Source organism: Lepus europaeus, chromosome 19 (assembly GCF_033115175.1).
Source record: "Lepus europaeus isolate LE1 chromosome 19, mLepTim1.pri, whole genome shotgun sequence".
Classification (NCBI taxonomy): Eukaryota; Metazoa; Chordata; class Mammalia; order Lagomorpha; family Leporidae; genus Lepus; species Lepus europaeus.
Window position 1 is genome coordinate 41,029,589 of NC_084845.1, and position 27,199 is coordinate 41,056,787.

The 27,199-nt window shown below is 37.3% G+C and overlaps 1 protein-coding gene across 7 annotated transcripts in view; it reads right to left on the minus strand.

Moving 5' to 3' along the window:
• The window catches only part of RPGRIP1L (RPGRIP1 like), a 110,190-nt gene that overhangs the window by 24,094 nt on the left and 58,897 nt on the right, over positions 1-27,199 (minus strand). For all 7 annotated transcript variants that reach the window (XM_062177302.1, XM_062177300.1, XM_062177298.1 and 4 more), the window contains 6 exons: positions 24,540-24,730; positions 23,975-24,058; positions 21,032-21,130; positions 20,408-20,570; positions 18,976-19,049; positions 2,805-2,988 (listed from right to left, as the gene is read on the minus strand). In XM_062177302.1, the coding sequence (XP_062033286.1) occupies positions 2,805-2,988; positions 18,976-19,049; positions 20,408-20,570; positions 21,032-21,130; positions 23,975-24,058; positions 24,540-24,730 (795 nt within the window). The remainder of the gene's footprint in view (positions 1-2,804; positions 2,989-18,975; positions 19,050-20,407; positions 20,571-21,031; positions 21,131-23,974; positions 24,059-24,539; positions 24,731-27,199) is intronic.

The following is a 27,199-nucleotide window of genomic DNA, read 5'->3' on the forward strand; positions in this document are numbered from 1 at the left end:
AAAGTGAATGCAACTTTAGTTTTTTCAGTGATAGTAGCCCTAGAAGATTATTTTTTTTTTTTTGACTGTAGGTGAAAATGGTATTAACACCTCTTAACAAAGATTGAATCTGATAATGAATACGCCTGGGGATCACTAGCCTACCCCCTCCTTCTATGTACCTATTTTAGACTAAAATCTTTGCTAGGTTCAGCTAATCTCTACCTATGTGGTGTTCAAACAGGAGACAATGTGTGCTAATTGTCCTCTAAATTTTCCATTTGAATTAAAAAGTCAGTTTGGAAAGAAAATTACTTGCATTAACATTTAATGAGATTTTGAAGACTCAAAGCTACATTATATTGACCTTCTAGGTCAAGTAACAAGTGAATGGTACCTAATTAGATGAGATAGTTACTTAGAGATAGTTACTTATTAACCAAAGATTTAGGGAAATCTTCCTACCACAGCAATGCAAATATAACACTTTAAAAAGAAACATTTTCATTATGTTGTACTTAAATGAAAAAATGACATAAAACCTCTAACAATGTTAATATTATTTCTCAAATTTACTGATGACCTAGAATTTCACTTTTTTTTCCAGAAATAATAGATGTAAAAGAGCCTTAGTTTGCTTCTAACCACAGAGTACATTCTTCTCTACTTCCCCCAGAGCAATCTCCTTAAAACTCTTTCCGATTAATGTTGAAATTCTCATTAGGTAGAACTAGAAGCTAAAGAAAAGTAAACACTTCTACTGAATTCACTTCTAATAGATTATTGGCTTTCTTGATATTACCAAATGACTAAATCATTAGAAACATAAGCAACTTTACAAATACCAATCAGATAGTAAGGTACTTTTGCAGTAAAGGTAAAAAAACTGAAAACAATCAACCAAAAAAAAAAAAAAAAAAAAAAAAAAGAGAGACCTAAACCAACCATGTGAGAATGTACAGAATTAAGGACATTTGAGCATTGTATCACAGATTGGGTCCAAAGAAGGATTTGCATTGCTCTTTAAACAAATGGAAGCATTTGTTTTGCTACATGGCCAAGTTTCTCAATGTATAACCAATTTCTAAAAAACAATTTTGTGGCCAATCCAACATAACATTCTACTGCTGACTTCTGCAAAGAATACTCTTCTTTTTTTCCTTGGGATATCATCATTTAAATTAGTTGACTGAACGGTTCCTGCATTACTAATGATATTTTGATATGGCTTACTTTCCTGTCACTTTGCAATGAATCTCTAGGAAATCTGAGAGAATATTTTTGGAAATGTTTCTTTTACATCAAATGAATGGAAAGAAAAAGGAATCGGATTATTGCCCTGACTACGCTACTTATTTCCCATATGATTTCTAAGCCACCTGTTATTACCAAATTTGAGCTGGAAGAGATAGAAAGCATCTTGTTTTTTAGATAAGAGAATAAGGAAGCATGAAATTTAAACATCTTGCCTAAGTTTGCCTTGTTAGTAAGAATTGTGGACTAGACCAGATCTCTGAATTCTGGAGATTACTGTCTCATAGAATGAACACAATTCTAAAAACGTGAGTTGCAAAAAAAAAAAAAAAAAAAAGCAAAAAGCCACGTGTATTTATAACCCTGCTTTTACAACGGTATGATTTTATATGTTTACTGAAGTGCAATTTTTTTTTGTTTGTTTGTTTTTGGACAGGCAGAGTGGATAGTGAAAGAGAGAGACAGAGAGAAAGGTCTTCCTTTTTCCGTTGGTTCACCCTCCAATGGCCACTGCTGCTGGTGCACCGCGCCCATCCGAAGCCAGGAGCCAGGTGCTTCCCCTGGTCTCCCATGCAGGTGCAGGGCCCAAGGACTTGGGCTATCCTGCACTGCCTTCCCGGGCCATAGCAGAGAGCTGGCCTGGAAGAGGGGCAACTGGGACAGAATCCGGCGCCCCAACCGGGTCTAGAACCCAGGGTGCCGGCGACACAGGCAGAGGATTAGCCTATTGCGCTGTGGTGCCGGCCTGAAGTGCAATTTCTAAGACTGATGGGGAAAAAAATGGGTGTTTAACTAGCATGGGGTGTCCTATTTTGCTAAAGATAATGCTGCAATTCTCCATACTTATGGTTCATTTTAATGTAGGGCTCCAGGAGAACTTACTGAGCAGTTTTAACTTAGGACCATGGCAGCTTGATATGATCATATTTATTGCTATGGGATTACTAATGATCTAATGGTACTAATTATTAATGATCACATTATATTCTTAAAAATTCCATAAAGTTGAGTGGCCTAAGAATTTATGGGGCTCTTACAGGATCTGTATTGATCCCTGACACTTCTATGACAACTTAGATCAAGCCCTAACACAGAACACCTGCCTGCTGCTATGAATGGATGTGTGCACTCAATGACGAAAAAATACACTGTAAGAACTTAGGCTTCACCCCAAATCCTGAATATCTGAACACTGGTAGAGATATATACATATATTATAAAAAACATCAGGAAAGCAGACAAAACAATTAGGAAACTGAACAGTTTGAATCAGATGTACTTTTTCTCCTTTGAAATATTATATTTTCCAGTTATAATTTGATTGTGGACCTAGATGCCATAATACTATTATAGGAGTTTTATATACTGTTATATAGTTTTTAGTATTATTTCAGTTTTACTTTCTTAATCCTTAGGCTACAGGTTTGATTTTCATTAATCTATCTGACAAGATTTCCATGAGTTTATGTGAACTTAAGAAAATCAAACCTTCTCCTTCTGCCTTCAGATTTTTTCATAGATTTAAACAAAGGCCAACATAAAAGCCTATATTACAAGTGAATTATACATACCATTGCTATAGTTATAGTAGACCCACTGTCCACTCTTGGGTTTAGGAAGTGACACAGGTGTCTCTTCAGCAGGAAGACTGTAGAATCGGTACTCAACAAACAGCCGTTGGATAGTGTCATCCATGGTTACTCGAGAATCATTAAGGCTTAGAGCTATGATCTCAATGCGGATTTTTTCTGATGGCTGCTTAAAAAGCATAAAACAAAAAACAATAACAAAGAAACAAAACAATCAAACAAAAAACCTTTATTTTTTTTCCATCCTTGATTTTAAATAATACACAAAGGCCAATGAGTTTTTTTTTTTTTCAGGAATGCAATGTACACTACTGTATATTATTCATGATAGATTATTCACGACACACAGAGAGAGAATGAGATTCTAATGCCCCAGGGTTTGAAGTTAACAGTGTCATGGCAGTAGTCTCCTGATTTACATTTGAGGCTATAAATACCCACTAGTAGTCGATCAGGAGCGAAGATTATGAGATCTTCATCTCTGATTGCTTTCAGAATGACAATATCAGCTGGCCTTGTTTCAAACGAAGTAACGAAGTACATGTTTATCACTGCTTTCATTTAATCTGCAGTACCTGAGAAACTTTCAATTATTCAGAAATTGAAGCCTGTTGAACACCTCATAGCTATTATGCTAATATGTGATGCTATATGAATTATATTAAACAGAGAAGAAACTACAGTTCATTTTCTCATATATTCTGTCATAATATATTTTGTTTAATAAGTAACTTTTCAGAGACAAAAATTTATATCTAACACATTTTCTCGCAATTTACTTTATATTTCACTTTTACAGAATAAACAAGTAAAACAATATTTATTTATTTAATTTTTACTTCAATCCTTGTTTAATAGATTTTGATGTCACAGATATTTTCCTTAGAGTTATAAATGGTTCCTTGACAAATGATTTCAATTAATAAGACTTCTATTTAAGAATTAGATCATACCAAGATAATGCTGCAGTTAAATTTTTAAAAAATTATAATTTGTCCTTTATTGTCAAAATTATTCTTTATTAAACTCAGAGACATGCTATTATAAATTATTTAACTTCAAATAATAATTAGAAAAACCTGATGAGAAATCTGTTTATATGACCAGCTTTTTAGAAATTATAAAATGAAAATCAATGTGCAAATTCACTACAGTGATCATATAACATACTTCAAAGCACATAATATAATTAATCAAATTGAAAACCATAAGTATCCTATTGTAAAAATATACCCATGAAGAATAATTTCCACTGCTGTCAAACCCCCTCAATATTTGATGAAGTAATTTTACCCCCTTTTTTCAAAAGACATTTTCTTTTATTATGTATTCTAAGACACTTTAACTAAAAACCCAAATCTGAATATTTCAATAAGGTTATTTTATTATTCAGTAGATTCATGGAAATTTTACTAGGATGACAGAGAAAATTCCACACCATTCTGTCTCCACTAATACAGGTACAAGGCTGCAGCTGGCAATATTACTAGGATTAGCATAGTATGATGAAATATTTAAAGGAAAATTTTTTCTAAAACCTAATAAATCAAATGACTGCCAAATGTCATTAAAGTGATGGTCTTTGACTTGAATATGCTTTTCATATTCAAATTCGAAAAGAAAGAGATGAAAGCCTGGAAAGGTTACTCGGTTTCAACTAATAACCTCAAGCCCTCTCCGTTCACGTGCATAAAAAATGAAGTTGGCTCTATTGTCTAATCTCCCTTCAGAAAAGCCATTCCCTGCTTGCTGAAGACTACATGCTAAGGAAAATATTTTAAATGATATTGTTTTTCCCTTGAAATGTCTTGTGGCTGTGAAAATACCGCATATACGTATATTTTATAAGTCTGGGACAAATGCAGCACAGTGCATAATTCTTTTACATCACTTAGAATTTGATAAACTTAGGACTATTCTACAATAGTATCTTCCACAACATTCATGCTTGTGCACAAAAGAATTAAGGGACTGCAGCTATAAAAAGGAAGATGAAATACATATATTTATTTTTACTTTGTGAAGTTGGGAATTTAAAATGGTTTGTCATAGGATCTAAAGCAGAGATAAGTAGACTTTTAAATAACAGGGAAATCAAAATTATTTAAATGGTTATTTTATTTAAAATATAAACTATATAATCCTCATATGAAAACTTGCATTACTGCAGGAACCAAATGGCTCTCAAATAAAACTACATGCAACTCTTTAAAGTTTAAAATAAATTCTAGATAAAAGTAGATACTTGGATCCTACTCCCTAGTCCCAAAACAACAACAGCAAAAAAACCAAACCAAACCAAACCACCTAGAATCAAAACAGAAAAGAGCCCACTGTCTTATTCAAAGGAATAAAAGAACTTTCAAATTCATTTTATTATGTCTACTTTCTGGCCAAGTTTTGTGTGTGTGTGTGTGTGTGTGTATGTGGTATTCTCCCTCCTGTCCCACATTATTTCTATCATATGTCCTGTTAAATTCTCTGGGCAATGATACTGACATAAGTTATCAGTTACCATTATGTTTGATGCTATATGATTCAACTTAAATCTAAAAAAGGAATGTTTCTTACAGTATATATCTAGGGAAGTAAGCTCTGAATAAAGAATTTCCAAATACTATAAATGTTGGCTAGTGGTGGTAGACAATTTATTTTTCAACACTGTAACAATTCTGGTTGTACTCAAGTCCCTATGAAACAGAAGTTCAACTATATCATGTATGCACAATACACAACTCCGACTCAACATGTCAGAAATGAAGCCATTGTCTCTTCTCTCCTCTGCTCTTCTCTCTGGATCTCCTCATTCTGATATTTCCTTCCTCAGCTGATGATATCACCATCTGCCTAATTATCTACACCCAGGAGATTGAAGCTCCCTTTTATTATATATTCTAAGACACTCCCTATATCCTATGGATCACCCAGTTCCTGTTCATTTTGCTTCCTAAATATCTCAATGATTCACTGGATAGTTAAAAACATATATTTCAGACACTGTTTCAGTTACTGGGAACATAAAGAAAAAATAAGATACATTTCTTCTTTTTTCTTTTTAAGTCTCAAGAGAAACTTCTTTAGGTTCTCATGTGGTAACCAATACAAGTTTCCTAGTTATTATAAAGTAGAAATTTGACAGAATAAAGAGGGGAAAACCAGAAAGAATTAACATAAAAGATAACTTGTTAACAGAACTGGAAGCAGACTGTGATGAATGGTGTGAGACCATAAACTCAGTGATGGTAGGGACTATTACAAGGGATCTTTGAAAGGGTCATGGAAAATGTGCAGCTGCAAAAACTACGCATGGACTTCAAATAAACTTATCTTGTAATTCAACTTTCTGTATCATTTGTACAGATACTGGACATTTACCGTATCATTGGTGTGGTATGAAGTATACACCCAGTGAGTGAGTGGACCTGTTCTCATGACTGAGAGGAGTGAGGCACTCATACCTCTAATTCAGGGGTGGGGAACCTTTTTCCTGCTGAGGGCCATTTGGATATTCACAACACAATTTACATGACATACAAAATTATCAACTTAAAGATTAATCTGCTATAGATTTATTGGATTTTGAGTCCACTTGCGTCCTGCCTCTGCAGGGGACAGAACAAATGACTTTGTGGGCCTTGTATGGTCCCCAGTGTCGGACCCTCGCCAGCGAAGGTCCAACACAGTCACCGTCCATCGGTTCTCAAGGAACTTTCACCCTTTCTTGGTTCTCAAGGAACTTTTACTTGTGGGGGCAAAAGGAAAGTGAGGAGAGGAGAAAAGAAGAGGAGGGGCCGTGCCGGCCCACCCAGATCCCAATGTCCCTTTATGCTGATATCGTCCAATCAGATGAAAGGGCGCGTATAGCCTCAGGTCGAAAGTTCATCTGTTTCACCTGGTTCTTCCTAGTTGTTTATGCAGAGTCTGTCCTGCCTCAACTTCATCTGTTTCACCTGGTTCCTCCTAGTTGTTTATGCAGAGTCCATTCTGTTTCATCTGTTTCACCTGGCTGTTTTCGTAGGCCTTGTGGTCGACCGATTGCTGCAAACCATGTAGAGGAGGTTCCCACAGGTGGCCAGCCTGCAGTTCCCCACACCTGGGCTGGACATCCTCTACTCCTGCAACCCTTGCCTACGGCTCCAACGACTCTCCTTACTGTGGCAGAATTCTCTACCTCAAAACCAATCAGGTACCATCTTTCTTTTTCTTTTTTTTTAAGATTTATTTATTTATTTGAAAGTCAGAGTTACACAGAGAAGGAGAGCCAGAGAGAGAGAGAGAGAGAGAGAGAGAGAGAGAGAGGTCTTCCATCCACTGGTTCACTCTTCAATTGGCTGCAACAGCTGGAGCTGTGCTAATCCGAAGCCAGGAGCTTCTTCTGGGTCTCCCACATGGGTGCAGGGGCCCAAGGGCCTGGGCCATCCTCTACTGCTTTCCAGGCCATAGCAGAGAGCTGGATCAGAAGTGGAGCAGCTGGAACTCGAACCGGCGCCCATATGAGATGCCAGCACTTCAGGCAGTGGCTTTACCCGATATGCCACAGCGCCAGCCCCAGGCACCATTTTTCTGCTTCACAATCTATCACCCTATACTCCAGTCATTCCCTCAAACTGTTGTGTGCTGTTTACCTCACTTGATTTTTACATCTGTTGTTTATTCTGTCTGAAATCTTTTCTTCCACCAGAAAAAATTCAGTTCCTGGAGGCCTTTAACCACACATGCTCTCCTTTATGAAAGCATTGTTATCTCCAAGAGCAAGCTGCGTGCTTCCTCACGGGGGCCCTCACTGCACTGCTCAGTCACATTGTTACCTATCTGCCTCTCTCCTTAGACTGTGAGCTCCTGGAGGGCAGGAGCATATCATATTCATCTTCTGACACTTAACATCTTTTCCAGTACCTGGCACATAGTAAACAGGCTGTCAAGAAATATCTAATGAAATAGGAGGCTGAATACCTTGTATATATTCAGAATATCTTTTATGTACTTGTATTGCCAGAACTATCTAAAACTGCAGTTATAACTGCTTTCTTCTCATTTAAAAAATACTATGTGTATGGGGCCAGTGCCATAAAGCTGCCGCCTCCAGTGCCAGTATCCCATACGGACGCAGGTTCGAGTCCCGGCTGCTCCACTTCCAATCCAGCTCTCTGCTATGGCCTGAGAAAGCAGCAGAAGATGGCCCAAGTCCTTGGGCCCCTGTACTCACATGGGAGACCTGGAAGAAGTTCCTGGCTCCTGGCTTCAGATTGGCACAGCTCTGGCCATTGAGGCCATTTGGGGAGTGAGCCAACCGATGGAAGACCTCTCTCTCTGCCTCTCTGTAACTCTCAAATAAATAAAATCTTAAAAAAAAAATTTATGTGTCCATTCAATTTTGCAAAATGGGAAATTATTAACAGTTCAAATATATTCAGAAATTTTGCTATCCTGGATTTTAATTGAATAAGACTATCTCAAAGACAGGCCAATATTGTTGAATCTAGATGGTGAGGCATGATTATTTCAACTTTTCTGTATATTTAAAATCTTCCATAAGAAAAAAAAAAGTTCAATTAGGAGAATTAGAAGGGGTAATAAATAACATACTGATTTAAGTGGCAGCGATGCAAGTTAATCCTTTCCGATGAGTGCACATTAATGTCTGTTGAGAATTAGTAGAGCGACATGACAGGTCATACCTCTGCAGGTATTAGCATCCTTCAGATACAGAGAGGTGGAAGGATGGTAAAGATGGTTCTCTGGTGTGTGAACCTTTGTTAGTAGGTAAAATGCTGTCTGGTAGAACTTCTTTTGTCTTGTTCACCAGTTGCCCCATTAGCTGCCCTAGTTAGCAAGATGTCAACATGTGCATGTAAAAAGAGCCTTTATAAATTGTGACTGTGGGGAAGAGGAGTAACAGACATCACTCGAATAAGAACTGCATGCAACTTATTGTTAGTTGTTTGCATAGATGGACACTGCACGTTCTGTGACTGAGTGATCTAGAAATGTGATGACAGCTGGCTTTACTCTCAGAGAAAAAGAAATTACAGCTCTCATGATTTTGGCTCAATTCCACTATTGCTTCCTGACTGATGCTAATTCACATTTAGATCATATTTTTCTATAGTGTTTACTTAGGCCTATTATTGGCATTGCTTAAAAGTTTCATGTTTAACTTCAGAGGATAGTGATGAATTCTTCCTCTGGTTTCTGCCATCACAGCAGTCACACTGGAGTTGGATTGTTAGGTTTTCTAAAAGTGAATTCAACCTGACAACCCTTAAGCACAATGTTGCATAACTAGGAATGGCCGATTGAAAAGGTTTCCCAGCTTGTATCACTCAGATTTAAATCGAGACTGGAGAGATAACAGGTGTATTTAATTTCATTTTAAATTTCTACAATGAACAGGCATTTCTTTCTACTATAAAATATTTCAAACTGGAAAATACAGAGAAGAATTTGGCATATTCAAGAACTCATCATCTTTAACAGATGTAACCATTTTGCTCAATGTGATTCAAACCTTTCTATTGTTGTTGAAGAAATAAAATATTTCAGATATAGGTAAAGCCCTCAACTGCCAAATTCTTTCCCCACCTTGTTTATTCCCTGGAGGTTACTACTATCCGGAAGTTGCTTCCCTCATGCTAAACAAGCTTTGTATTTTCTGCTATATATGTGTATATCCATAGACAACATATAGGATTACTTCCTGTTTTTAGATTTTACACTTGTAATATCGTATTCTATTAATCATTTTGTAATTTGTTTCTTCCCTCAATACTACTTTTGAGATTTAGTCATATTATTAAAATCTGATTCATTACTATTAACTCTTGTATAGAATTTCATTTATATGGCATTTATAATCTTTAGTCCATTTATTCATCTACCTACTGATGAATAATTATTTTTGCTATTATAATGTTGCCCTGAAATCCTTTTTATGTTTTCTTATATGCATGCATGTGTCCCTTAAAAGAACTCCTGGGTAACTGGTATGAAAACTTCACTTTTAAAGGATTATCAAATTAATCTCCAAATGGTTATATTAATCTACACAGGTATTATTTTTATCACTATGAAAACATTTTCTGTGTGTATATAAATAGGTACAAGTAAAGCTTCCCTTAGGAGCCACAGTAAGCAAAACTTGGTATTTTATAACAAACTAGTAATGATAAAATAAAAACAGAAGGAAGGAGCTATGTCCATGCCTTTGAAGAGTTCATGTTTTAACTGGGGTGAGCTCTAAGACAGTTCAAACAGCTGGTTCAAGCTGTCACGCTCACCACTAGTACTGACAGGGCTGTCTGTAAGCAGGGTAGGGAATGTCTACTGATTCAGGATTCTTAGAACGTCTCTTCTTCAAGCTGGGCATGGGAACAGCCATCTCAAAGACTCAAAACATCCCCTGGACTTGACATGAAGTGCCAAAGCTTCCCTCTTAGGTACACGTCCCATCTACTCTGCAGACAGATTTTAATGGAAAACTTTCTGGCTTTCTAAAATAATCTCTCTTCACGAGAAGTAAGAGAACACAGAAAGCTGATGTCTCCAGAAACTCAAGCTGCCAAGGTCATGTTTTTAAGAAACAAAACAGACCAATCTCCGTTTTCATCAGTGGCAGTAACCTGTCTTTCCTGGCACGTTCTGTTAAAATGTATTACACTGAACAAATAATGCAAATGTTGGGAACTTCAGGGATAGGGGTCAAAATGGTGACAAGGGTCATAGTGCTTATTTTTAGAATGCTGTCACGGTGTCCTTTAAACAACATGTAAATGCGTCTACAATGGTCAGTGAATTATAGAGGCATGTGCCACATGTTTTAAATCAGTAGTGAGGAATAATTTTGTCCTGTCCTAATACACCTGAGGGATATGACACATTTCCATCTTTAACTGTGGTTTACCATGGCAGTGAGGTGAAGGAAGGAGAGAATTTTTAAAATCACCCTCATTTCAGGTGATTTGGATATGCCATTCCACTTTCACCATCATTGTGAACAGATGTTGTAGTACAGGATTCTCAATTTTGGCTGCACATTAGAATCACCAGGGGAGCGTGCAACAGAATTCTGATTTAGCTGATCTAGGTAGAGTTGGGCCCTAGCAGTTAAAAATGCTCCCCAGGTGATTCTAATGTGCAGCTAGCAATGAGAAGTCTGCTTTTTCCTAAAGCTGTGGTTCTTACAGCTTAGTATACACCAGAATCAAGCAATAAAACAGATTGCTGGGCCCTACCCTCAGTCTAATCATTAGGCCTGGGGTGGGGTCCAAGACTCACTAATTCTCAGGTGCTGCTCCTGCTGCTGGTTTGGGGATCACATGAGCAAGACCGCTCTAAACCAAAAAACATTCATCCTACATCTCCTAACCCTACTAACATTTTTTTCAGATAAGCTTTCACAGTATTCCTATTTATGCTACTCTTTAACATTTTAGCATATACTTAGCTAATGAATTATTTCCATAGAGGTAATTCTATGCTCATCAATAAAAATAATCCAACAATATAAAAAGTATGAAAAGTAAAAAATAGAAGCCAACGCCTGCAGTGCTGGCATCCCATATGGGCGCCAGTTTGAGTCCCAGCTGCTCCTCTTCCGATCCAGCTCTTTGCTATGGCCTGGCAAGAGAAGATCGTCAAGTCCTTGGGCCTCTGCACCCATGTGGGAGACCCGGAAGAAGCTCCTACTTCAGATTGGCTCAGCTCCAGCTGTTGGGGCCATCTGAGGAGTGAACCAGTGGCTAGAAGACCCCTGCACCCTTTTCTCTGCCTCTCTGTAACTCTGCCTTTCAAATAAATAAATAAATAAATAAATTTTTTAAAAAGTAAAAAATAAAAGCTCCTTGTTTCACCTTGTCCCTTAACTAAAGGACAGGGCAAATTGGCAATACTTTTCTGTAAAGAACTGGACAGCAAATATTTTTGGCATGGAGGGCTATACAGTCTCTGCGGCAGGTACTTAACTTTGACTTTGTTTATGGGTAAGGTGTAAATTAATGAATCTGGCAGTCTTCAAATAAAACTTTACTTACCCAAACAGGAAGAAGATTGAATTTGGCACAGGGGCCATTGTTGGCTGACTACTGCCCTAGAAACAATCCCTGCTAATGATATATATCCTTCCAGACATATCCTTTGCTTACATAACTCTGAATGTTACACATCTGTATGTTCATATAAAAATACATGTAGGGGCGTGTGTTTTGCAGAGCAGTTAAGATGCCACTTGTGACACCTGCATCCACACTAGAGTGCTTGGGTTTGAGTTCTGGCTGCACTTCCAATTCTGCCTTCCTACAAATGTGCACCCTGGGAGATAGCAGGTGATGGCACAAGCATTCATGTCCCTGCCACCCACGTGGGAAACCCAGATGGAGTTCCTGGCCCTTGGCTTCAGCAAGGCCTAGCTTCAGTTGTTACAGGCATTTGGAAAGTAGACCAGTAGATATGAGCTCACTCTTTCAACCTGTCTCTAGCTCTCTTCCTTTCAAATAACAAATGAAAATAAATTAAATCTAAAAATAAATGTATATGTAGTATCCCTTTTTGTCTGTTTCTTTAAAATGGAATCATCAGTAGGGTATAATTTCTTCTTCTTCTTCTTCTTCTTTTTTTTTTTTTTTAATTTGACAGGCAGAGTTAGAGACAGAGAGAGAGGTCTTCCTTCTGTTGGTTCACTCCCCAAATGACCACTATGGCTGGCACTGCGCTGATCCGAAGCCAGGAATCAGGTACTTCCTCCTGGTCTCCCATGCGGGTGCAGGTGCTCAAGCACTTGGGCCATCCTCCACTGCCATTCCGGGCCACAGCAGAGAGCTGGACTGGAAGAGGAGCAACTGGGACCAGAACCTGGCGCCCATATGGGATGCTGGCGCCGCAGGCGGAGGATTAACCAAGTGAGCCATGGTGCCGGTCCCCATTTCTTATTATTTTTATTAGCTTATGTCAAAGAGTGTGATGTGAGGAAATGTTCAATTTAACCAGAAATGTTTGTATTGGCAAAAACTCATATAAATCTAGGAGTCCATCAAAAGGTGCTTATTTAAATAAATACGACATAGCCATAATGGAATATTATGGATATGTTAAAAAGAAATACTGCTGGGGCTGGAGCTGGCGCTGTGACATATGTAGTGGGTAAAACCCCCGCCTGCAGTGCTGGCATCCCATATGAGTGCTGGTTTGAGACCCAGCTTCTCCATTTCTGATCCAGCTCTCTGTTATGGCCTGGGAAAGCAGTAAAGGATGGCCCAAGTTCTTGGGACCTTGAATCCGCATGGGAGAACCAAAAGAAACTCCTGCCTCCTTGGTTTCAGATTAGCTCAGCTCCCACCGTTGTGGCCATCTGGGGAGTGCACCAGCAGATAGAAGACTTCTCTCTCTCTCCACCTCTGCTTCTCTGTAACTTTGCCTTTCAAATAAATAAATAAATCTTAAAAAAAAAAAAAAAGGAAATACTGCCAAGGAAAGATGTTCATTGTATATTAATAAGAGATAATTAAGTTGCAAGACATTTTTAAAAAAAGCTTTAAAAGTAATTACTATCAGGAAAGTAATTCAACATTTCTGGTTTTACATAAAATATAATTTATGCCTTGCTGGCTGAAAGCTTGCACATGTGAAAAACATTGAGATATGTTTATTTTATCCACTGATAGGTTATCACACTCGATTCCAAAGTGATTTAATAATTTTTCATACACGAATTTTAAAGCCAGTGAACTGCTTTTTTGCATTTTACCTTTCAAAGTTTCAACCATATTTGCTGAACATGATTATTGCAATCACCTGGGAATGCCTGCACATTGTTCAGCGAGCCTGCTTCCAGGTGGAATTGCAATTTAGTCCAATTGAATATGGCAGCTTTTACAAAACTCTATTAGTAACCACAGATAAAGAGAACGTGATAAACAGGCTCTGCACTTAATAGCCCAGTATCCCGGCAGCCTGAGGTTTCCCATTCTCACCTGTGGACTCATTTGAAGACATCTGTGAATTGAGGGCAATACATTTTATTGTGAAAAATGAAAGCTGTATCATTTAACTAAAATTTAAAAAAATGCAAAAGGACTGTTAATTCTTTTTTTAAAATGCCATAGCAAAGTCAAATTTGAGTTTTGATGTCTATTTTGAGGACCTGAAACAAGGCTTTTAACCAATGTATTATACATCAAATTGATACTGTTAACTTCTGATTATTCAAATTAATAAAATATTCATACAGAAATGTCCAAAGTTTTACGTTTCTCTGACTTTCATCCCCCTCCCCCAGTAATTATCATGCCTAGAAGCTTTTCAGTAAAAGCAGCAGTCATCAGGCTGACGGAATGTGACAGGCCAGCAAGGCCCAATTACACTTGTGCTCTGTGGTGCTTTGATGTCCGGGAAACGAAGAGAGATAGGGGCAAATTGGGTAGCACATTATGTTAATAACTTGATTTAATCCAGCCACTAAACTTTATGTAGCCTGTTAAAAAAGATGCTAACACTAATTATGCCACTTTGGAAAGGAAAGGAGGGGACAAGCATTTCATACTGACAAAGTGAAGCTCATAAATGTTGTAAATGAAATGAAACAAAATGAAGTAATCTATGATTAATTATAGATCACAGACACAAAGAAAAGAAAAAAACCAAGTAATATGTCAAAGTCCTGGGAAATCCGTTAGATTCCCTTTAAGGATCAACATTTCTAAGAAATAACCACGAGCTGTCAGATTCTATACAGTGAAAAAAAGAAATGGAATGATCTCAAATTGCTTACCCAACGGATTAGAGAATCCAAACTCACAGTGTAATTGACATACATGATATTTATCTAGGACACTACCTCTAGTCCTAATCTTGCAACATTGTAGAAAAGAGGCAATTTTACCGAGTCTATAAAGTGAGGGTAACTATAAAGCCATCTTATTACTTTTTAATTAGTTTGTGTCTCTATTCTTTACATTATTAACAATGTGATCTTTTAAAATGCAACCCCAAAGAGCAAACTCTATAGCAATAGGAGCCTTATTTCTCTAATTCACTGCTCTGTTCTCAAGGTTTGGAGTTCAGCGAATGCTCATTAAATATTTGTTTAATGAATCAGTGATCCATTCTGCCACCACACCTTCTCCCCCCAATTCCTTAAAATCCTCATGGTCTCAAAGCTCTGGACTGCGCCTTTCATTTCAGCCTGTTTTCCTGGGGCTCTCCATGTGTGCCATAATTGGTCTGGTCCATCTTAAAACCACTATGAATCCCAGAAGAAACCAGGCTCCATGTTCTTTCAAATTCTCATGCTTTTCATTTCTTTGACCTACAGTGATCCTTCTCCATCTTTTCTCTAACCCCAAATCATCTTCAACACGTGGCTCAAGCTTTAGTGGCTCGAGGAAGTCTTCCTCAGTGAAGGCCTCTCATGCTGACTTAGCACCTGTCCCAAACGCTCCCATGGCACTCTGCATTCCACTCCCAGTGCTGACCACCGTACTTCCTAATCGTGTCTCCCCAAAAGACTGAGTTCCCTGAGGGAAGACGCAGCTCTCCTCTGTGTGCCTGATGCACAGCAGATGCTAATGAATGAACTGTTGTGAGGAGCTTGGGGCTGGGTATTTTTCTGTGACTATCTCTGGGCAACAAACAAGTAAAGTGGAGAAATGAAGCTTCAAATGAGAAAATGAAGACATGAAGCCCATGAGAGAGAAGGCAGGTGAGTGGGCTAGGTCATGGGCATATCATCTGTGATTTCTATTGAAAAGTCACTCCAAAGTTCTTGTTCCTCTGAATTTCCTTATTTAATGGAATGATTGTGAGCAAGCCACTTTTTCTTGAGCTTACCCATCCAGAAAATGAGAAGAATGGGCCAGAACATGGTTAAGTATTCTTTAGCTCAAGTATATGACTAGGATATTAATTATTAGTTTATCTCCTGTCACTGCTTTATATTGTAATTTTATTGTTTGACTTTTCATGAGCACATCTTTCCGATTACTGTAGATGCTCCCTGAGGGAAAGGCCACAATACCCTATTTACTTCTCTTAGGGAGTAAAGATCTCAAGTGCAGGCAGTGAATCCCCCTGAAATATCGAGTTACAATAAAGGGTAGGTGCATTATTTGTAGATTTGACTAAACATATCCCTGGATAACTGCCTTCATAGATCCCAGGACTGATTCAGATTCTCTTTTCTTATGTTCAAAGGCTAACTTGTGTAGGTAACCAAACAACTTGATGAAGCTGACACAGTTTTGCAATCTTGCAGAAGAACTATTGATGTATGAGATAGAAATGCCTGACTCTAACATACAGGTTTATGATGAATCGAGGGTGATTAGTAAGATGGTATAATGGTTAATCACACTAGGCCATGCGATGCCCAGAGATCTGGTCAAGTATATAGTTCTGGGTCTATCAGCGAGGGCTTTTTGGATGAGATTTACATCTCATTTGGTAGACAGACTATAACAGATGGATGGGTCGCATCCAATCAACTGAAGACCTATTAGAACAGAAACACTGCCAGGAACTTCTGCCTGATTGCCTCCTGCCTTCGTTCAAGGACTGAAACATCAGCTTTTTTTGGGTTTTAAGCTTTTTGGCTTTCAGACTAGAATTTACTGGCTTATAGACTAGAACTGCTTTTCTGGTTTTCAGGCCTTTGGACTCGGTTCTTCTGAGTCTAGCTTGAGATCTTGGGATTTGTCAGTCTCCATAATCACAGAAGCCAATTACTTTAATAAATCTCGTGTGTGTGTGTGTGTGTGTATCCTATTGGAAACACACTCATGCATTGTTTAATGAAAGGGATACATTCTGGGAACCTGTTGCTAGGTGAACCATCATTGTGTGAACATGTTCAGAACTAAGACGGTTACAATGTCATGAGGCAATAAAATCTTATGCGTCCATTGTTGTACATGTAGTCTGTTGTTGACCAAAATGTGCAATACATGATTGTACATCTATTTCTGTATGTAAATCTCCTTCTGGTTCTATTTATAGCTATAAAGCTAAATCCTACACAAATGGTACATTTTCTAACTCATACCTATTTTCAAACTGTTCCAACAGAGGGTTGAGAATTCTATTTATTAGCTTGATAAAATAATTTAACAAGGTCAGATTTGATAAAGCAAAACAAATTTAACTGAACTGAATGATATAATTCAAAGTCTTCAGGCAACCATATTCAAGATTCTTTCCTTGATTTACCAGTTCTGAACAATGAAGATTCCATGTATTGGGTGCTGTAGGTTATTTTTTATTATAATTAATAATTGTATAGGGGCTGCCGTTGTGGCATAGCAGGTTAAGCCTCTGCCTGCAACACCAGCATCCCATATAAGCGCTGGTCTGAGTCCCGGCTGCTCCACTTCCAATCCAGCTCCCTGCTAATTTACCTGGGATAGCACCAGAAGATGGCCAAAGTACTTGGGCCCCTGAACCCATGTTAGAGACCTGTTAGAAGCTTCTGGCTCCTGGCTCCTGGCTTCAGCCTGGCTCAGCCCAGCTCTGGCTGTTGCGGTTATTTGGGGAGTGAATTAGCGGATGAAGATCTCAATATCTCTCTCTCCTCCTCTAACTCTGCCTTTCAAATAAATAAAAAATAAATCTTAAGAAAATGATATAATACTGATAATAGCACTATGGACAGATGAGATGTTCTGTTTGTATCAAGCACAGAAACAACGTCTATTTGCATTTGATAGAGGCATCCGTGACAAATGAAATGTTTGTGTTTTTCAGAGAGAATAAGAAAGTGTGAAAAAATTAAAGGAAGTATTGCAATTCTTTTTTTTTTTTTTTAAGGTTGATTTATTTATTTGAAAGGCAGAGTTACAAAGAGGCAGAGGCAGAGAGAGAGGTCTTCTATCCACTGGCTCACTCCCCAGATGGCTGCAACAGCTAGAGCTGCACCAATCAGAAGCCAGGAGCCAGGAGCTTCTTCTGGGTCTCACATGTGGATACAGGGGCCCAAGGACTTGGGCCATCTTCTACTACTTCCCCAGGCCATAGCAGAGAGCTGGATTGGAAGTGAGCAGCCAGCATTTGAATTGGTGCCCACATGGGATGCTGGCACTGCAGGCGGCAGCTTTATCCGCTATGCCACAGCGCTGGCCCTGTGTATTGAGATTCTTACCAATAAAATATAAATTCTTATAGAAGAAGTAAAATTTAACATTTTTAGAAAAATTAATGTAGATGAACAAGCTAGAATTTTTTTAACTTACCTTTTCTCCAATCTTTTCTCTTTTACAATAAAAATTGTTTTGGTTAATAGCATATTTCCCACATATATTTAAGATATAATTTTCAAAATTTGTTTGTATACTACTTTTGAACAATGTGCTACAAAACAAGCACAGTATGCCCTACACAAGATTATTTATCTTCTAGGAAGAAATGAAATAATCTTAATGGTTTTTCAGTGAACATATTTAGATATGAACAGATTATGAATTTACATTGTCAAGCTATTGATGTTTAAAATGCAACCTCACATTTTGAAATTTTTAAAGTTCAAGCCTAATTTACTTCATCTTTGTACACTGGTCCCAAAAAAGAGTTAGGGGATATTAAATGGTTCTGGGAAGTAACTAAAGCTACTAATGTCAGGAACTCATGGCAAAAACATTTACATGTTATGAACCATTAGATAATGAAATCATAAAACTTTCTTATACTACATAATCATTTGACTAAGATTAGGATAATATACTAAAAATATTCCAAAAATATTTTTGCTAGGGTCAGTATTGTGTGCAGTGAGTCAAGCTGCTGCCTGTGATGTTGGCGTCCCATATGGTCACTAGTTCAAGTACTGGCTACTCCACTTCTGATCCAGCTCCTTGATGATGCGCCTGGAAGGCAGTGGAGGATGGCCGAAGTGCTTGGGTCCCTGCACCCGCGTGGGAAACTAGGAATAGTTCCTGGCTCCTGGCTTCAACCTGGCCCAATCCCAACTGTTGTGGCCATTGCGGAGTAAACCAGAAGACAGAAGATCCCCCCCCCCACCCGTCTCTCTCTCTAATTCTACCTTTCAAATATGTAAAATAAATCTTTAAAAAAATAAATACTTTTGCCTTAAGATTTTCATAAATGAAGACTGATATACTATGAATGAGAAGGCAGCCTATTTCAGCACATTTCTCACTAGCATCAAGCTACTGACCTCTTTGATGTTCTCAGAAATAGGAACTGGAATGATACTATCGTCACTGTCAGAAGCTGATTTGTCTTCTTCAACTGTTAAAAAACAAAAGGACAATATTGACAAGGGTAACCAATTATCTTTTTATCTTGTGAAATAGAGAGAAATAAGCACACATCATAGGATAACCTGAAGAGAACAGTCTGATGTTCATGTCTGGACCTTTTCTTTAGCAGCAGAGACATTTATATATATGTTATATTTTTAAAAAAGAAACAAGATGACTGTAAATTCCAAGCTGACTTTCGGTGGAAACAAAGGAAATAAAAATAAATATACAGCTTGTTGTAACATGAATTTGAAGAAAAAAATTTTAAAGAGAAATGTAAGGTGTTTTCTAACAGTCTAACCTATAATACTGTGTAAAAGTCAATACTATCATTATTATTATTTAAAAGTTCTAAAATTTTTACAGCTTTATTGAAGTAAACTAACACATAGTAAATCACACATTTATGGGCCAGTGCTGTGGCATAGTGGGAAAAGCTGCCACCTGTAGTGCCAGCATCCCATATAGCACTGGTTTGAGTCCGGCTGCTCCACTTCTGATACAGCTCTCTGCTGTTGGCCTGAGAAAGCCACAGAGGATGGCGGAAGCCCTTGGGCCCTACACCCATGTACAGAGACCCAGAGGAAGCTCCTGGCTCTTGGCATCGGATCAGCTCAGCTCCAGCCATTGCGGCCATTTGGAGAGTGAACTGGTAAATAAATGGAGGATCTCTCTCTCTCTCTCTCTCTCTCTCTCTCTCCCACTCTCTGTAACTCTTTCAAATAAATAAAATAAATCTTTAAAAGAAAAATCACACATTTAAACTGCAAAACTTAGTATTTTGAATATGTATAATTCTGTGAAATCATCTCCACAATTAATTAAGATAGTGAACAAATCTATTCCTGACAAAAGTATCCTCAGGTTTCTTTGCAATTGCTCCCTCTTGCCTCCTCTTTTTCTAGTCTTACTTCCCCAGGCCTACCAACTAGCTTTCTGTCACTAAATCTATGTCTGCTTTTTCTAGACTTTTATATAAATTAAGCCATACATTATGTTGTATTTTTTGGTCTGGGTTCTTAGTTTTAATTTTTAAAAGGTCAAGACCTCTAGGATAATCCAGATGATAATTCTGAACACAAAGAGAATATAACACTGTTTAAAACAAATTCAGAACATGATCAGCAATACTACTTACAGTATTTTACTGTGGCGATTCAAACTGCAAGAATTAGAGATATAACAACTCCATTTAACCATAACTAAGCACATGAACCCACATCCCATCATTTCTGAAATAGTGTTCATGAATGATCCTACTATTAGGTGAAGATGTTCTATGATGCATATTTGGACAGACCAAAGAAAAGAATAAAGCAAATAACAATTTTAAAAAAGAGTCACCTTCTGGTTCCAATTCCTCTGTTATTTCTGTTTCATCTTCAGAAGAAGCCAAGCTTTGTTCTGCAAGCTGACCCTCAGATAGTAAAGACATATCATCTTCTTTTCCTTCCTGCATTTTCTCAGTATTCTCTTTTGCCTTAGCTACACTGCTTTCGTGTGAAACCTGAAGAAAGAATGTGTACTTGTATATTCATTATTGCTTGGATCACATTTTAGAGCATTCCTGATAAAGTGCTTGAATAATAAAGTATGTAAACTTGTAACTTAAATGTAAATCTGAGGTTCTAAACATATAGATATGCTATATAAACGACTGACCAGTAAAACAAGTATTCGGAAAATGAAAATATGCAGATAAATATAAATTTGAATATATACAAAGAATGAAATATGCATTGGTCTCAAAATGATTTTTATATGAAGATTTTTTAATTCACTTGTATATATGTTATCTGCCAATACCAGTATAATGTTATACATATCATACTTTTGACCTTTCTATTGCAAGGATCATATGGAAAAACAGGTATATACAATGATTTCCTGAACCATGTCAATATCACAAGACAAAGTCTTTAATAACAAAATTAAACCTTTCAAAATAATTTTAATACAAATGCATACCTCTGGAATATGTGAAACAGTGGGGACACTGATTTCTAGGTCCGGCATCTGCTCTGCTCTGGGTGAAATTTTTTTCATATCTTCAGGAGTAGAACTATCCTTGTATTAATGTGAAAACATGTATGTATGTTATTTTATATTTATTAATAAACATCAGATTGTTCTCAGACTTTCACATTTACATAGATGCACTAATAAAAATCAACAGCAAAAATAATAGTTACTCATATGATACTGAATCCAGTTAGTGTATTTCAATACTACGGTTGGTATTCCTTGAAATATCTCTCTCTATATATATGTATCTATACATATAATTTAAGAACTGCAAGTATGGCTTGTTGAAGCAGTGTAAAAACTGAAAGCAATGAAAATGTCTAACAATAAGATATTACTTAAAATACAGTACATCGAAATACCTGAGTTCTGTGTAACCATGAAAACAGCAATGTAGATTTGAACTTGCTGACATTAGAGTATTTATAGTGTTAAGTAACAAAGTTAGTTGTAAAATGTGTACAGCTCTACCAAGTTTTGTTAAAAAACACACAAACTTATGTATGTATTTCTATGGAGAAAATGTATGCAAAGTACGTTCACCAAACTCTGAGTTATAAATGTGGAGAAATTTAACTTTTATTGCTTTTTAATTTGTATTGTTTACATTTATGTAATGATTATAAATTACTCATGTAATGAAAAACTCATGCTAGAATTTGTATGATATTATCTTTTTACTGTATCAAATACCAGGCTATGGTTACTCATTTTTCCAGGGTTCATAAACCAATGTTTACTTTTATTTTATATAGTCATTTTTATTTATTTGAAAAACAGAGAGAGAGAGAGTGAGAGAGACAGACAGAGCAAGATCTTTATAAAGTAGGTCATTCCCCAAATGCTTGCAATAGCCAGGGCTGGGCCAGGCTGAAGCCAGGAACCAGGAACTCAATCCAGTTCTCTTACATGGACGCTAGAGGCCCAGTTACTTGAGCCATCATCTGTGGCCTCCCCGGGTGCTCACTAGCAGGAAGTTGGATTGAAAGTGGAGGCAATTCTAGGCACTCTGATCTGTGATAGGAATGTCTTAAGTAGTGGCTTAACCCACTGCATCACAACAACCCCCTTACGATGTTTATTTTTAAAATAAATTTATAGCTTTTATTTTTTTAAAAGTAAACATACCCAATATAGATTATTTGAACAAACAAGAAAATATGAAAGAAATTAACATAAATCCATATTCCTACTACCCAATGGTAATGTATGCTAATGGCTTGTTAGATTTCTATTTCTTCACAAATAATTTTTGGCACAAAAACAAACTTTTGGTTACATGTTGGTAACAATATACCCTTTTATATTTTAAAAAAATAATATGTAATATATGTATTTTCTCCTAATGTGAAAATTTGGGAAAACAATTTTAAATGAACATAATATTCTATTGATGGAGGCACTATAGTAAACCTTTTACTATGCTAGACAGTGAACTAGTTCACAATTTTTAAGTGCCATGATTAACATGGTAATGAACATCTTGATGTATATGTTTAATGGTCACTTTCTTAGGATTCAGGCTGTTCAAACCACAGCTCTAACATTTTGACTATAAGACAGTTACTTAACCTTTCTAAATAACTCTCTGCCCATCTTCAAATGGGAGTAAGGCTAGTATGAACGACACGTGTTGTTGTGAGAATTAAATCAGTCCAATGTATGTAAAGCATTTCACTGCCTGGCACATAAGCACTCAGTAGGTATGCTCAATTATAGTTACCGAATTCATTTATGTAGCACACATATACTAAATGGTGTACACATGCCAGGTGTTATTTTTAAGTACTGGGGAGACAGTATTTTGATGTGGGTGGTGGTTATATAAATATATAAATAAGAAAAAAATCCAATGAGTTGGATGCTTAAGATTGATGTCCTTTGTAAGTTATATATTAATTATAAAGGAAATATCTATCAATTACAAAGGAAATATCTATCTCTAAAACTCCTTAGTAGATGATGGTGACTTGAGTGGTAACACTGCAGAGAACGAGAAAACACAGCAACACAGGGGATGCCTCCAAAATATCTTCTCTGTGCAATGAGGGAATGATTATATCATTTACTGAGCATGGATAACACTAAAAGAGGTAAAAATCCTGGAAGAGGGTTGGTGTAATGAGCAGTTTGGTTTTTGACTTGTTGAGTTTAAATTCCTATTGGACATCTATTGCATATGAAATAAGTAGTAAGAAAAAACTATGGACTTCAGCAGCAAGGCTGAGGCTACAGATTATGAATATGGGAGTGTAAGCATATAGATTCTTTTTAAAAGCCAGAGGTCTAGACAGATATAGGTTGAGAAGAGGTGGCAAGGGCCAAGGCACTTCAACATTTAGAGATACACTCCATAACAGCGAGACACATCATTGGTAAGACTGGAGGGAAACAAGGAAAGCATGGTGTCCCACAGGTTGAGATGAGGGAGTGAATATCCCACATGCCAAATGCTGTTGAGAGGTTAAGATGGGGACTGGGAACTGATCACTGGGTGAGGCAAGACACCACTGTGACCTTAGCAAGAATGGTTTTAATGAAGGCGAAAGCTTGACTGGAATGAGGTCAAAAAACAGTGTGAGGAATGGAAGGCAAAATTTAGACCTTTTTGAAAAGCTTTTTATTTATTTATTTATTTATTTTTCAGTAAATAAGGATTGTGGGAGTCGCTGGAGAGAGACATGGAGCAATGGGAGGATTTAAATAAAAAAATATGAACAGTTAACAGTCAGACATAGTGCCAAATTGCAAAGCTATCATTTTAAAGGGAAAAGTTATCTTTGTTCATCTGTTGCCCTTTAAATCAGTCAGATAATGTATATCCATATATTTATTTCAAATATTTGTTACAGTAAAACAATCGGTAAATGAGTATTTACTACTTACAGAATTCTGATGTGGCATGATATCCACAAAAGACACCTTCTTTTCTACAGGAATTAAACGCTGTCGTGGTTTGGGTCTTGGTGCCTAAGATAAACCAGTAAGTCCACTGAGTATGATGAACATCAATACAATTTTTTTTTTTTTAATTTGAGAACCAGAGAAAGAGAGAGAGGGAGAGATGGGGAGAGAGAGAAGGGCAGACAGAGATGAATTGCCATTCATTGGTTCACTTCCCAAATGCCTGCAATGGACGGGGCCAGGAGTGGGGAACTCATTCCAGGTATCCCATGTGGGTGGTAGGGACCCAGTTACTTAGCCCTTACCAACTAATTCCTGGTGTCTGATTGGTGGGAAGCTGAGTTGAAAACTGGAGCTGGGAACTGAAACCAGGTACTCTTATGTGGAAAGTGGGAATCTTAACAGCCAGGCCAAACACTCAACCCCGTTACACTTCAGATAAAGCTTCAGATATCTGTACCTGTAATTTTTGTGTTTGGTATTTGCCTATTTCTTAAGTTTTATATTCAAATTTTTCTACTGGGAAAGAAATTCAAAGTACTGTTACCTCGAGTACTGTGCTAACAGAGGATGTTGCAGGTAGCCTCTGAACAACTTCTGGCTCTTCTTTGTGTATGAAGTTTCCTAGGTCTTCAGTTGTTATTGAACCACTTGGTGGAAGGTAAGCAAATTTCCATTTCAATGTAACATGGATGGTGCCCGCAGGATGCTTTTGATGATCTGTTAACTCAAATATTCCTGTCAAATGACAAAAATATTGTACTTAATGCTGGAGTGAAGTTTTATTACCTTAACAAGTAAAGAGGAACAAAGAATTATCCCCAACTTTGAAAATAATTTTGGTTTTTACTTACAACTCAAATAGAGAGTAAAATAAAGACAAAAGGCTCTAGATAGGATCATCTCTCAAGCAGGCATCTTTAAGAAGTTAAAGCCTCAGAGATAATACTGATTCAAAGATAAGAAAATTAATTTATAAATATTTTAATTCATCAAAATTAAATTTAGAATTATAAGCCTTTCACTAAGACATTATCTAGGGTATGGCTAAAACATCCATTTTAAATTGAATATCCTGTAGGAGACGTGGTTCTAAAGAGAAATATATTTAAGCTTTAAAATTTTAAATAATCTATATACATAAAGGAGTCTTTGTTACTATATAATCATACATAATTTTAAATGTATTTTACTAAGGTCTGTCAATTAATCCAAATTAGGAGCAGCACAGTCCTAAGTCCGAAAAATAATCAGACCACACAAAACAAATATCAGGAACAAAATGTATTACTTAGCTGAATCTGTGGTACTGTGTCACAAATTTTAACCATTTAACTAGATTTCTGGCATATGAGAACTCCCTGACTTGAAGAAAGAAAACTGAATGACTGAGTAAAGAACTCAGCAAATCCTATCTCCTAAAAGCAATGCTAAAACCAGATAAACCATTTAAGGGTCCTGGAAATGAGTCAAAGGTATAAAACAAACTGAGAAGCACTAGGGTAAGAAAATCTACTGAACCTTAGAGGTCTGTGGGATGGCCCTCATCCTCCTTTCTTCTCCCAGCTCCAAGGTCCAGAAGTCCTAGCACAGTGGGCAGGCTAGGAGGATTGGCAGCCTCTAACAGGGGGCTGACCAGATTTGGAACAGAGTGACGATAACTTCAAGCCCAGAAGCACTGTTGAAATAGTAGCAATCTCAGTGGCAAATAATCAGAGAAGGCCAATATCACAGTTAACCTGAAGTCTCAACAGTGCTTGAGGCAAGCAAAAGACCAGAAGCTCAGCCAACAATTTGAAAAGGAGATCCAAGGACCAAGATGTCCGAAGTAGGAAGACCCACGGATGTCTCATGGAATGGAAGGCCGTGGGCATGCACTAAGCTGTGTGGGTGCTCAGGAGAAAACAAAGGGGATCTTAGTAAGCTGTTTGTCCTTGGTCAAACTAGAAGCCCAGTAAATGCAGAAAGTAAAGGCTGAGGGAGACTTGTTCAAAGGTCTGATCTTTCAGTGTGTTCCACAAGACACAGATAGATCCACAGGCAAAAAGTAGTATATTTAGGCACATCTTTGAGCAATCATAGGCTGACTGCTTAGTTATGCTGACATGTACTTAAAATTAGAATAAAACAAAGAAATAAAATTTAGCAGAAACATCATCAGGAAACAAATTCTATAGAATTAGCTCAGATAAGTCACCAAACAATAAAACAAACCAGCAACAATAACCACTCTGTGGAAGGTGCTACAATCACTGTATTATTCAAAATGTCCAGCCTTTAACAAAAATAAAATCATGAGAAAAGCAGAGAAGCAGGAAGTATGATGGATATGCAGGAAAAAGAAAAAGCTATCAATAGACATTCTCTGAGGTGGCTCAGGTGACAGATTAAACAAAAATCAGCAAAGACTTCAAGCAGCTCTTATCAATCTTTAGAGAGCTAAAAGGAAACCAATTATGAAGAATTAAAGGAGAGTATGATGATAATGATTCATCACAGAAATATAGTAAAAATTATATAAAAAGGAATAGAAATTCTGGAGTTAAAAAATGCAGTTACTTAAATGAAAAAAACTCAGCAGAGAGGCTCAACAGGAGATGTGAAATGGCAGAAGAAAGAATCAGTAGATGGGGCGGCACTGTGGCATAGTAGGCTAAACCTTTGCCTGCAGCACCCGCATCCCATATACGCGCCAGTTCGAGTTCTGGCTGTGCCTCTTCCCATCCAGCTCTCTGCTAATGGCCTGGGAAAGCAGTGGAAGATGGTCTAAGTGCTTGGGCCCCTGCACTCACATGGGAGACATAGAAGAAACTCCTGGCTCCTGGCTTTGGATAGGCTCAGCCCCAGCCGTTGGGGCCATTTGGGGAGTGAACCAGTGGATGAAAGACGTTTCTCTCATCTCTCCCTTTCTCTGTAACCCTGCCTCTTCAAATAAATAAATATTAAAAAAAAAAAAAAGAATCAGTAAACTTCAAGACTGATCACCAACCTGAAGAATGAGAGGAAAAATTAAGAGAAATAAACAGAGCCTCAGATACTTGTGAAATATCATTAAACATACCAGCGTATGTGTGATAGAAATCCAAAGGGAAGAAAGAAAGCACAGAAAAAAATAATTTAAGAAATTCCCCAAATTTGGTGTATAACATTATACCATACATACAAGAGGGAGGCTCAACAGATTCCAAGTAGGAGAAACACAAAGGG